The 14,285-nt window shown below is 39.5% G+C and overlaps 1 protein-coding gene across 2 annotated transcripts in view; it reads left to right on the forward strand.

Moving 5' to 3' along the window:
• Nucleotides 1–14,285, forward strand: part of LOC126267072 (mannose-6-phosphate isomerase-like) — a 100,823-nt gene that overhangs the window by 31,580 nt on the left and 54,958 nt on the right. For both annotated transcript variants that reach the window (XM_049971934.1, XM_049971941.1), the window contains exon 3: nucleotides 13,040–13,181. In XM_049971934.1, coding sequence (XP_049827891.1) covers nucleotides 13,040–13,181 — 142 coding nt within the window. The remainder of the gene's footprint in view (nucleotides 1–13,039; nucleotides 13,182–14,285) is intronic.

Genomic DNA, 14,285 nt, shown 5'->3' on the forward strand with positions numbered 1-14,285 from the left:
AAGTCACTTTAGGTTTCTCACAAAGCTGTCAGTAGCCCTGCATTATGGCAGAGGTGTCAGAGGTGATATTGGGTGCAGACTTTCTTTGTGACATGCTCATTACCGTAGATCTTGCTAATGCACAAATTAAACGAAATCAGGAGACAGTAGGTGGCATCACGGAACATGACACTTACCATGCTGGCAAGCATAACTGTGATGCGGTGTCACATGGTGTAAGTGATAACATGGTTCCAGAAAAATCCGCAGTAACTCACAAAACTGTACACCGCATTTACATCAACCCCAGTCAGCCAATACATCATCGGCCGCGCAGGTTAGCACCCGATCGGTTTGTGCCAGGAAAAGCAGGATTCGAGGCATTACTGGCATCAGGTGTCAATCGTAGATCAGACAGCTCATGGGCATCACCCATACATTTGGTAAAGGAAAAAGATGAGCCGTGGAGACCATGTGGCGATTACAGGAAGTTAAACACACATACTTTACCAGATCATTACCCAGTGACTAGTATTAACGATTTCACAAATCAGTTACCTGGGCCAACGATCTATAGCATTATTGAGTTTAAAAAAAGGCTTATCACCAGATACTGGTGGCAGAAGAAGACATACTGAAAAAAGCAATTACAACACTTTTCGGTTTATTCGAATATGTCCAAATGCCTTTCGGGTCAAAAAACGCAGCTCAAACATGGCAATGATTTATTAATGAAGTGCTGCGTGGGTTGAAAGGATACTTTGCTTATCTTGATGACATATTAATCTCATCGACAACGGCAGAAGCACACGAGAAGGAACTGTCTGCAGTGTTCTACCACATAAACCACTACAGAATAATAGTCAACAAAGCAAAATGTGAACTGTGAAAACGGCAAGTTACGTTTCTAGGATATGAAGTTTCGACGGAGATCATACACCCGTGAGAGGACAAGGTAGCAGTAATTGACAACATGAACCACCCTGAGACTTACCATCAACTCAGAAGATTTTTAGGTTCGGTAAATTTCTATAAACAGCATTTGCCGCGAGCTGCACTAAGACAAGTGCACTTGACAGACGCTCTCGCAAGTAAAAATGCAAATGGAAAATGAGCGTTGCAATGGAACTCGGACGTGGCGAGAGCATTTCAACACATAAAGGCCGTCTAATGAAAAGCAGTACTCATTACACATCCGGTACAAAAAGCACCTCTGTCAATAGTAATCGATGCCGGCCAAGACGCGTTGGGAGCCGCACTGGATCAGAAAGTAAATGACAAATGGCAGCCTTTGGGTTTTTTCCTCACAAAAACTTACAGACCCACAAAGAAAAGGGAGCACATATGATAGAGAACTATTAGCGATATATGAAGCAATCTGGTACGTCCGCTCGTATGTAGAGGCAAGGGCATTTACTGTATACACTGACCATAAACCAATAACCTTTTCTTTCGGTAAGTCACAGGATAACTGTTCTCCACGTCAGTTTCACCACTTAGAATACATCAGTCAATCTACTACAGATATCAAGCATATCAAGGGAGTCGAAAACATAGTCGCCGATTGCCTGTTGCGGGTCTCGGTTATTTCACAAACCATAGACTACAATAAGAAGCTAATGACGCACATCTCCAACTGTACTTACAGGATGTAAGAACCGGACTTCAGTTAAAATTAATCCAGTCGGCGGGCATGAAAGTGAAGAAATGGTGCGCCATAGCTATGAACAAACACAGGCCTTTCTTTCCAATGCAACAGATTTACCAAAATCCTTATTAGCCAATTCGGAAATATGGTAAGTGCGAAAGGCAATAATGTGTCTGTCCACAAAACTTTCAAGTCCAGCAACACTGTGTGTGTGTGTGTGTGTGTGTGTGTGTGTGTGTGTGTGTGTGTGTGTGTGTGTAAGTCTTGGAATCTTTGTTTTTAATATATTTTTCCCATGTGGAACTTTCTTTAATGGTGGTCATTTTGCATATACATGTACTGAATTCAGTAGTGGTCAATTGACTAAATGCTTAAAGAGCATGCAGAGTAGTGCTTGTATTCTTTAGTAGGCGAACTTTCAGGATGAGAGGCTCTTAAAGTATTAGTGCAACCAGAGCCATGCATGCCCTAGAATAGCATGTGTTGGACTTTTTCTCGTGGTCGCAAATTAAACACTCAGAAATAGTTTGGGATTTAGAATAATTTTGAGGGAGTGAGTTTTGGACATTAAATTCTGTTGGGACTCTAGAGATTTTCACGTGGCTTACAGCAATTGTTTTTCCTTGATCACATGAATTTTATTGTTACTTAAACAGTTTTAGGTAGCTGTGAACAAATATTACACTGCTTTTATCATTTCTAATTGTGTGACAACCTTATTAGTTATATCAACAAAAACAATAAATTTTTGAACATATGATTTAATTGGATAGATAAAAAAATCTACTCACCAGACAGCGGCAGGAGAACACACATATAAAAGTATTAAAGTTTGCAAGCTTTTGGAGCCAGTGGATCCTCCTCCTGACAGAAGGGTTGAAAGGGAAGGAACAGAGGTGAAGGAAAAGGACTGGTGGGGTTTATGAAAAAGAGTAGTGTTCGGAAAAGTTGCCCAGAAACCCGTGTCAGGGGAGACCTGCAGGACAAGATGAGAAGGAAATTTCCTTCTCTTCACGTGAGAACGAGTTTAAAGCCACTGAGGCTAATTAATAATTATTTTTGAGAGAGAGTAATGCATTCAAGAATATAACTTTATTTTTGCATGTCGTTGAACACAGGTACAATACCAAAGACCAGATATATAAAAAAAGATCACATAACGCTAGAACAAAACCAAAGAATAAAGACACTGTAAATAATATTCTTCACAGAATAAACGCCAAAGTCCACTGTGCAATTTCGTTGTGTCACCAGGCAGTTCCTACACAGCCCTCCACTTGTAGAGCACAGCTCCAGGCACATAAGGATACTTGTATTTTATAATTTTGCCTGCCCTAGAGTGCTTCTCTGAGAACTGCAGGCCTTCTGGTGTAGTTTCCTGCTTGTGGCTTGGCGTGTTGCTCTCTGCGGGCAACACCTCTTCGTCATATTGTGTAGGCAGCGGTTCTTCACTGGTGTCTTGATTTTCTCCGTCACATGGCGGCCACATGTGCGCTGGTTTAACTCTCTCAATGGAAACTGTTTGTCACTTCGCATCATGATTTATCTGCAGTGTATGTTCATCTCTCGCGAGTATTTTATACAGTCCAGTATATGGCGGCTGAAGAGGTGTTCGTACAGCATCTGTCCTCAGCCACACATAAGGGCAATCGCTAACCTGCTTGTGAACGAACGGCGTGTTGCTGCCATTTCGAGAACCAGATGTAGGTGGTAGCTGTGCCATGTGGTTGCAAACTTGTTGTAAGACGAAAGGCATGTCGCCCGCTGTCGCTTCCGTCGGTTCAGTGAAAAATTCTGCCGGCAGCCTGAGGTTCTCTCCATAAACCAGTTCAGCCACGGATGCACCTAGGTCTGATTTGCAGGCAGTTCCGAGACCTAGCAGCACCACTGGCAACACTGAAGTTCAGCTGTCCTTATGGCACATCAATGCTGTCTTTAATGTCCTGTGCCACCGCTCAACCATACCATTGCTCACTGGGTGATAGGCGGTGGTGCGGTGATGGTGGGATCCACAGAGCTTGGCTAATTGTTGGTACAAAGTGAATTCAAATTGTCGTCCTCGATCGGTTGTCACGTATAGTGGACATCCAAAACGGGAGAACCAAGAAGCCAAAAATACTCAAGCTACCATCTCTGCTGAAATGTCCAATATTGGAGAAGCTCCTGCCCATCTTGTACACCAGTCCACCGATGTCAACAAATACTTGTAGCCTTCCGACGGTGGCAGAGGGCCCACAAAGTTGAAATGAATTTGGGATAACCTATTCTTTACCGGAGGGAAATCTCCAACTGATCTATGTACATGCCATCCAATCTTGTTCCTTTGGCACAGCATGCATGTTGTTACCCAACCAGGGCAATCCTTCCTTATACTTGGCCAGACAAAATATTGCGTGAGTAATTTGATAGTTGTTCTGCTACCCGGTCGACTGAGTCCGTGAATGCTGTCGAAAACCACTTTCATGTGCCTGTCTGCCGGCGCTTTCCCGCCAGCATACAGGCACAAGAACAAAACACACAAACACACACACAGAATTACTAGCTTTCACAACCGATGGTTGCTTCTTCAGGAAGGAGAGGGAAAGATGAAAGGATGTGGGTTTTAAGGGAGAGGGTAAGGAGTCATTCCAATCCCGGGAGCGGAAAGACTTCCCTTAGGGGGAAAAAAAGGACAGGTGTACACTCGCGCGCGCGCACACACACACACACACACACACACACACACACACACACACACACACACACACAAAGCAGACATATTTAGGCAAAGAGTAAGTATATATATATATAATTCTCATGATCAGTTTGCACTGTATATTAAAACATTTGTCTATTATTTCAATAGATATGAATAAATGAGTGAATACATCCACTACTATGATGTCTTCAAATTTAAACCAAAAATACATGTTAAAACACTAAATTATGATTGGTTAGATGTAATGATTGTTTGGATAATGGAATCGGATACTTTTGCTGATTTCATCCTATGATAGAATGAAGGTTTTCTTGACTGGATGTCATTGCTACTGGTAAACTTTTTGGAGTATAAGGTCATGGTTCATGAAACTCTTCTGCTCTAAACATTTTGTCCAGAACTGCAGTGGATGTCTTCAGAGGCATTGCTCCTCTGTTGAGTTGTGGCGGCTGATGGGTCGATGCCCAGAACGAAATATGTACTATAGGAAAATGGGTGTGGCCTGAGTTACACTTGATAAGCAAAGATGATCCTTGTCGTAGATAAAACTTAGATATCAATTGTCGTTTTGTTAGAGATAAAAAAAAACTGTTTAGCAATTCTGCAGAGCTACTGTCCGTATGTCGTTAAGTTCCATGGTTTCTTCTTTCCTATTAAAATTATCCTATGTTTATATATTTAAATGGGCTGCCTACATAGCTATTGATAATAATTCATCATCGAAGATAAAATTTTTGTTGCAAAAAAACTTCACTTTGTTACTTCCTGGCTGAAGAGCTTGCCCTGCTACAACCAATTTGCCTATTTTCCCTGGGCAGCAAATACTTTTGTATCCCTTTAGCCATGTATTCTTGCTTCTGTTGATTGTCCTGATATAAATCTTCCCTACACAGAATTTTATATATGTCATGTGCTGCCAAAGGAGTGTGTTAATTCATAACCTATTTTCTTTGTCGGACTAAAAACTGGTGTAATAGCTTGTTTCTGTAAAGTCTTTCCAATCTGATATGTTACTTTTTTAATAAAAGGGAGAGACTGTGTTCTTCCATATTGTTTCTCATGCTTGTCCTTCAACCTTCCATTATTTGGTTGTAGAATTCTGTTTACTTCTATTCCCGAATAGACATTTTTCTCAAAAGCCTGCTTTAGATGTTTTAATTAAGCATCCAGGTACTCCAGCCTGCATATCCTTTTGACTCTGTCTGCAAGACTTTTAATGACACCTGTCTTTGGTTGTAGATGGCAATTAGGGTTCTTACGTAAATATCTATCTGTGTGAGTTACTTTTCGAAAAACCTTATGTTCCTAACGTCCATTGGTCTGTCTCATAACTAAAACATACAAGAAAGGTATTTTGCTGTCAGTTTCTGTTTCCACAGTGAACTGGATTTTTGTATCTATATTATTTAGAAAACCAAAGAATTTGTCCAAAGCTTTTTTACTGTATGACCAGACCACAAATGTGTCCTTCACAAACCAATACCAGTTACATGATTTCTTATTTGCATTTTCTAAAGCTGACTGTTCAGATTCCTCCTTACAGAAATTAGTTATAGCAGGACCTATGAAAGTACCAGTTAAGGATATTATTGTGAATGTAGTAGCAGATATGCATACTCTCGCCATAGAAATTGCAAATTCAATCCGGTTTGAAACCATCAGAGTATTGTGCCACAGTGAACATGTGGAAAGTAATTTAATAAGGCTCTCAGAGTTTTAAATACAGATGAAGAGATAGTGATTATTTGTGCTGATGAGGGGAATGCTACTGTCATTATGAATCTACAGGTCTATCAAAGCAAAATTCATAAAACTGATCTTCCTCCGAGACCCATTGTTAGCACTATCAATTCTCCCATGTATGAAATACCAAGATACCTGGCAGCTCATTTGCAGCCATTTATTTGGAAAACTGATTCGTACATAAAAGACTCGAATCATTTTATAGAAAAAATTGAAGGGCTAATCCTCGCTCATAGGGATATCCCTGTAAGTTTCGACATAATGCAGTGTCTTTATTCAGTATGATTCCAGTCAATGAAGTTATGGTTTTTATAACAGTTATTTTCCCAGGAGATTTGTCCAATCTTTTCAGACATTGCCTTACCTCCAGTCACTTCCTATTGGATGATGAATTTTATGAACAACTTGATGGTCTAGCAGTGGCTAACCCATTAGGTCCTGCTATATCTAATTTCTATATGGAGAAATTCAAACAGTCAGCTTTAGAAAAACCAGATAAGAAACCCATCTCACTGATATCAGTTTGTGAATCACATTTGTGGTCTGGCCACATGGTGATGAAAAAGCTTTGGACAAATTCTTTGGTTTTCTAATAATATAAATACAAAAATCCAGTTGTTGTTGTTGTTGTTGTTGTTGTTGTTGTGGTCTTCAGTCCTGACACTGGTTTGATGCAGCTCTCCATGCTACTCTATCCTGTGCAAGCTTATTCATCTCACAGTACTTACTGCAACCTACATCCTTCTGAATCTGCTTAGTGTATTCATCTCTTGGTCTTCCTCTATAATTTTTACCCTCCACGCTGCCCTCCAATACTAATTTGGTGATCCCTTGATGCCTCAGGACATGTCCTAACAACCGATCCCTTCTTCTAGTCAAGTTGTGCCACAAACTTCTCTTCTCCCCAATCCTATTCAATACTTCCTCATTAGTTATGTGATTTACCCACCTAATCTTCAGCATTCTTCTGTAGCACCACATTTCGAAAGCTTCTATTCTCTTCTTGTCCAAACTATTTATCGTCCATGTTTCACATCCATACATGGCTACATTCCATACAAATACTTTCAGAAATGACTTCTTCACACTTAAATCAATACCCAATGTTAACAAATTTCTCTTCTTCAGAAACGCTTTCCTTGCCATTGCCAGTCTACATTTTATATCCTCTCTACTTCGACCATCATCAGTTATTCTGCTCCCCAAATAGCAAAACTCCTTTACTACTTTAATTGTCTCGTTTCCTAATCTAATTCCCTCAGCATCACCTGACTTAATTCGACTATATTCCATTATCCTAGTTTTGTTTTTGTTGATGTTCATCTTATATCCTCCTTTCAAGACATTCCAGCATTCCAGTCAACATTGTCAAAAGCTTTCTCTAAGTCTACAAATGCTAGAAATGTAGGTTTGCCTTTCCTTAATCTTTCTTCTAAGATAAGTCGTAAGGTCAGTTTTGTCTCATGTGTTCCAACATTTCTACGGAATCCAAACTGATCTTCCCCGAGGTCGGCTTCTACTAGTTTTTCCATTCGTCTGTAAAGAATTTGCGTTAGTATTTTGCATCCGTGACTTATTAAACTGATTGTTCGGTAATTTTCACATCTGTCAGCACCTGCTTTCTTTGGGATTGGAATTATTATGTTCTTCTTGAAGTCTGAGGGTATTTCACCTGTCTCATACATCTTGCTCACCAGATGGTAGAGTTTTGTCAAGACTGGCTCTCCCACGGCCGTCAGTAGTTCCAATGGAATGTTGTCTACTCTGGGGGCCTTGTTGCTCTGTCAAATTCTTCACACAGTATTGTATCTCCCATTTCATCTTCATCTACATCCTCTTCCATTTCCATAATATTGTCCTCAAGTACATCGCCCTTGTATAGACCCTCTATATACTCCTTCCACCATTCTGCTATCCCTTCTTTGCTTAGAACTGGGTTTCCATCTGAGCTCTTGATGTTCATACAAGTGGTTTTCTTTTCTCCAAAGCTCTCTTTAATTTTCATGTAGGCAGTATCTATCTTACCCCTAGTGAGATAAGCCTCTACATCCTTACATTTGTCCTCTAGCCATCCCTGCTTAGCCATTTGGTATTTCCTGTCTATCTCATGTTTGAGACGTTTGTATTCCTTTCTGCCTGTTTCATTTACTGCATTTTTATATTTTCTCCTTTCATCAGTTAAATTCAATATTTCTTCTGTTATCCAAGGATTTCTACTAGCCCTCGTCTTTTTACCTACTGGATCCTCTGCTGCCTTCACTATTCCATTCCTCGAAGCTACCCATTCTTCTTCTACTGTATTTCTTTCCCCCATTCCTGTCAATTGTTCCCTTATGCTCTCCCTGAAACTCTGTACAACCTCTGGTTCTTTCAGTTTATCCAGGTCCCATCTCCTTAAATTCCCACCTTTTTGCTGGTTCTTCAGTTTTAACCTACAATTCACAACCAATAGGTTGTGGTCAGAGTCCACATCTGCCCCTGGAAATGTCTTACAACTTAAAATCTGGTTCCTAAATCTCTGTCTTACCATTATATAATATCTGAAACCTTTTAGTATCTCCAGGTTTCTTCCATGTATACAACCTTCTTTCGTGATTCTTGAACCAAGTGTTAGTTATTATGATGAAGTTGTGCTCTGTGCAAAATTCTACCAGACGGCTTCCTCTTTCATTTCTTAGCCCCAATCCATATTCACCTACTATGTTTCCTTCTCTCCCTTTTCCTACTGACGAATTCCAGTCACCCATGACTATTAAATTTTCATCTCCCTTCACTACCTGAATTAACTTCTTTTATCTCATCATACATTACATCAATTTCTTCATCATCTGCAGAGCTAGTTGGCATATAAACTTGTACTACTGTAGTAGGCGTGGGCTTCGTATCTATCTTGGCCACTATAATACGTTCACTATGCTGGTTGTAGTAGCTTACCCGCATTCCTATTTTCCTATTCATTATTAAACCTACTCCTGCATTACCCCTATTTGATTTTGTGTTTATAACCCTGTAGTCACCTGACCAGAAGTCTTGTTCCTCCTGCCACCGAACTTCACTAATTCCCACTATGTCTAACTTTAACCTATCCATTTCCCTTTTTAAATTTTCTAACCTACCGGCCCGATTAAGGGATCTGACATTCCACGCTCCGATCCGTAGAATGCCAGTTTTTTTTTTCTCCTGATAACGACATCCTCTTGAGTAGTTCCCGCCCGGAGATCTGAATGGGGGACTATTTTACCTCCACACTAATTTACCCAAGAGGACGCCATCATCATTTACTCATACAGTAAAGCTGCGTGCCCTCGGGAAAAATTACGGCCGTAGTTTCCCCTTGCTTTCAGCCGTTCGCAGTACGAGCACAGCAAGGCCGTTTTGGTTATTGTTACAAGGCCAGATCAGTCAATCATCCAGACTGTTGCCCTTGCAACTACGGAGAAGGCTGCTGCCCCTCTTCAGGAACCACATGTTTGTCTGGCCTCTCAACAGATACCCCTCTGTTGTGGTTGTACCTACGGTACGGCTATCTGTATTGCTGAGGCATGTTTCATGGGGGGGGGGGGGGGGGGGGGGAAATCCAGTACACTATGGAAATAGAAAATGACAACGGAATACCTTTCTTGAGCACGTTAGTTATGAGACAGACCAGTGGAAGTTTGGAACATAAGGTTCTTCAAAAAGTAACTCACACGGACAGATACTTTACATAAGAAGCCTAATCACCATCCACAGAAAAAGAGTTGTCATTAAAAAGTCTTGATGATAGAACCAAAAGGATTTGCATGCTGGAATACCTGGACGCCGAATTAAAACATCTAAAGCAGGCTTTTGAGGAAAAGGGTTATTCACGGAAAGAATGAAACACAATTCTATGACCAAGTAATGGTATCTCAAAGGCCAAGCATGAAAAACAATGATGAAAGAACACAGTTTCTCTCCCTTTTATTAAAATAGTAACAGATCAAATTGGAAAGATTTTACAGAAACAAGATATTAGATCAGTTTTTAGACCAACTAAGAAAATTGGTCAAGCATTCCAATCTGAAAAAATCAACACCCTCCTGTGGAAGCAAATGGCGTGTATAAAATTACGTGTGGTTAAGTTTATTTTGGAACAACCAACAGAAGTGTGAGTACACGGCTAAAGGAATACAAAAATCTTTGCCAGCTGGGAAAATAGACAAATTGGCTGCAGCAAGAGCATGCTCTGCAGCCAGAAAGTCCCAAAGTGAAGTTTTTTGAAACAAAAATTTTATATATGAAAATGAACTACAGCTGTGTAGAGAAACCGTTGAAATATATAATAAACATTGGGATGATTTTAATAGGAAAGGAGAAATATTAATGTCATATGGACAGTAGCTTTGCAGAATTGCTAAACCCTTTTTTTATCTTTGACAAAACAGCAATTGATAGGTAAGTTCTATCTTTGACACGTATGATCTCTGTTTATCACGTGTAACTCAGGCTATGCTTCTTTTTTTTCCCCTCCAGAATACACATTCCTCTCAGACGTCTGACCCATCAGTCAGCAAGACTCAACAGAGGAGCAACGTCTCTGAAGATGACCACTGCAGTCCTGGACAAAACATTAGGAACAGAAGAGGTTCATGGACGATGACATTATACCCCAAAAAGTTTACCAGCTGTGATCTCATACTGTGTTTTTATGTGAAGAAATTGTAGTTACAGCACAATTTGCGTATATTTTCAATAAATTGTTTATATTTCATGTGATTATGAAAGTAACATGTTGACATGATTGCTGACACAGTCAGCTTTCAGATTAGGAGTACATATCATACCTAAGTACATATTGCATGTTTTGTTCATTTGTTATAATTTTTGTAAGCTGTTATCATTAATATGTTGGGAAATTTCTAAGTATTATGTTTTAAGCCTCCACCTTTATGCTCCCTACTAATAGACCTTGACTGCCAGTTGGGATATTTTTGTCACGCCTGGCTCTCCAAAGGATCTCAATAGTTCTTAGGGAATTTTGTCTACTCCAGAGGCCTTGTTTAGACTTAGGTCTTTCTCTGCTCTGTCATGGTCTTGTTGCAGTTCGTCATCTCCCATCTCATCCTTGTCTAATTCCACTTATCTTCCCACAATATCGGCTTCAAGTTATTATGATGAATCTAAAAGTTGATGCAACCTCCAGTACAAAGAACACCCTTTGCAGCACCTTTAAAAAAAAAACACCACCAAGAGAGGTGCCTCAACCTAAATTCAAGCATCAGAATTGGCCCCCAATGCATTTATTTGCACCTGCACTTGAAAATGGAAAAACTCTTTATGTCAGTTTATCTTTTGAACAAAATATTCAATCTCAAGAAGTCAAAAAACAAATATCCTTGTCCACATAAATACACCGCTTCCAAGTGTAGAGAAACGTTCATCCAAAAGAAACCAAAGAAAGCTGGTTTGAAGCCATCCAGTTACTGAGAATTCTCACTTCTCATGGCAAAGGTAGTGTTGTACTCATTGAAGTCCACAAGGAGGGACCAAATATCCTGACAGTTTTTTCCAGCATCAGCAAGGCAAAGAGAAAACAGAAAAGAAAACTCTCATTAATGGATAGTTCCTGTAATACTATGGAGCATAAATAGGTTCAAAACTCTATAGAATAGATATAACTTCTAGCATAGAAAAAGCCATTTTTCCTATGTCTCGAGGAAACACACTTGAAAACTGTTTATACCCTATGCTGGAAACCTACTCTCTCCCACAAGAATCATAACAAAACCTTTGTTGTAAAAGGGCTGAGGGTTAGGAAACATCCCTTTTTTTTTAATTGGGTTTCTTAAAGTATTATTTTAGCATCATTTTGAGCATTTTAAAAGTGTGAATATAACATCTGTACTGGTAAAAAAAAATAGTTCAGTCATATCACATCTCAAAATCTGCAGTCTGATTTTTTTCACCAGAGGTACGAGTATGTGGTACCAGCATGTACCATAGCAAATGAAGCAGTAGGTAACATCATTAATTAGTAGCATGTTACACTCCACCTGTTTCATCACCAGCTTACAGGCAGTAGCTGTTGTCATGCATGCATCAGTGAAGATACTTCCACCTCTTGAGCCACCTCTTTAAGAGGCTGTTGTAGACCTCATATAGCAACTGACTTCTGAACAGAGGTCAAGCAGTACATTTTAGCTCAGCCACTGACTTTCCTCTCTATTCAGCCACCCTCAAAGATGCTGCAGGGTGGGAAATGAACATTATCTGCTCTATCTGGACACACATTCCAAACAGAAGGGAACATGAAAGGAAGCTGTTGAAATGAGTGCTGAGCATGAAATGAGTGCTGAGCAAAGAGAACTTGATGCTGTATAGCCAAGTAGCTGAGTGTGAACATGAAAACAGTGTCCAGGATGGATGATTTATGTTAAAGAGTGATTCATCTTGCAGCTAAGTTATTCCTATCAAAGTCTTCAGAACACTGCAAAACCATGTATCCCTTGGTGGAATTATGAATGCCATACTCTAATCGTAGACAGGTGAGCAGCACTGTGAAGGTTCAGACCAGTCCATCAGAAGCAAATCTGTCTTTTGGATTGCAAAGGCAAAAACATGGCAAATAGTTACAGATAACAGCAGAAGGCCGTGGTAGAATTTTCTGAATTCCAGTAGTTGTTTCACACCAGCCATATGAGTATGAAAAATCAATCAGAGAGGCATCTGATAATAAAGTGGTAATTTACATATCCCTCAAAGTAGCAACAGTTGTGGCAGCACAATGCAAGACATGCATAAAATTATTTTCTCCTTCGGTTCTCATAATTTCTGAAAAAAGAAGTTGTATGGTATGCTTAGTCGACAGTGAACAACTGGTGTTTCTCCTTTAGTCAGTACTACATCCCTAGCGTCTCTCCATTTACTCTTCTTACTTTGCAACATTGATAATTTTTTACATTGATTCTATGACTTTTCAACCCTGAGAACATGTCACTTCTTAATTACAGGCTCATGCTGAAATACTACATCAGAAATATCCAGATCTGTATAAAGATCCTAATCACAAACCTGAACTAGCCATTGCACTAACAGATTTTGAAGCACTGTGTGGATTCCGACCAGCTGAGGTCGTCAAAAATTTGATGAGACGTATGTATCTGACATATTTTGCATAGTTGTATAGTTGTGTGTTACAGTCATGGAAATTTTGTGATAATCTGTAGGATATTAAGTTTTAATACTTCAACCAAATTACGGGATGTTAACATATAAAAGGACATTTCAAAAGGTCTGCATAGTGTAAGATAGAACTGAATAAAATTTATTTTACAAAATATCTTCACAGGCCTTCAACATAATCTCCATTCTTGCATATGACAGCATCCCAGCATTTTGAAAACATCTGCATTCGAGATAGGGCACTTTCATTGTTGTGCTGTCTCATTACTCTGATCATGCCATGGAAGTTTCATAATTGAATTGAACCATTTTTCATGGAGTTGTTCCTTCAATAATATTAAAAAAAAAGAGGGGGGGTGGGCTCATATCAGATTACCCATCCAGATCTGTTGCACATGCCTCTCACTGGCAGGGCAGTGTGCGGTCTTGCATTATTGTGCAAAATGAGGATACAAGCTGCAAGTTTGTCAGACCTTCGGATGCAAAACATTTTGCAGGAACAGTTTGTAGAACATGCCTGGGCTCTTTATTGTAGCTATGACTCCTTTCATGTCATATACAGAGACTGTCATCAGTTTCAAAGGGGGTGACGTGATTTAGTTATATATTTTTATTTTTAAATTTATGATAATAATGCTAAGTCTTTGAAGATACATGGAGAGGGTGACAGACTGAACAGCTGGTATTGTTGAGTTAGCCTATATCGCTACCAATTTTCATTATGTCTTCTAAAGTAATATCCACAGACGTTATTGCTTTACGTCATTTCTTCTTAATAGCAGCAGCTTCAGAATCTTCTTCTGCAGCCTTCTTCTTAATAGATAAATAAATTTCTTCTGACCGTGTTGTGTCAATAAGGCATTGTTTTCTTGATATAAAATTTTTGTAGAAGGAATTGTAATGGACATGTCTTTTTCCTCCTCCCAAATAAAACCCCACTCCAAATTTATAATAAACACTGCATTGAATACTTTTTGATACAAGTTTACACTTTTTTCTTTATACAAAAGATGGAGTGTCTCCATGAAACTTCCTACCATGGAAGTGTCTGAGACAGGAGAAGTGATTAACAAC

Source organism: Schistocerca gregaria, chromosome 1 (assembly GCF_023897955.1).
Source record: "Schistocerca gregaria isolate iqSchGreg1 chromosome 1, iqSchGreg1.2, whole genome shotgun sequence".
Lineage (NCBI taxonomy): Eukaryota > Metazoa > Arthropoda > Insecta > Orthoptera > Acrididae > Schistocerca > Schistocerca gregaria.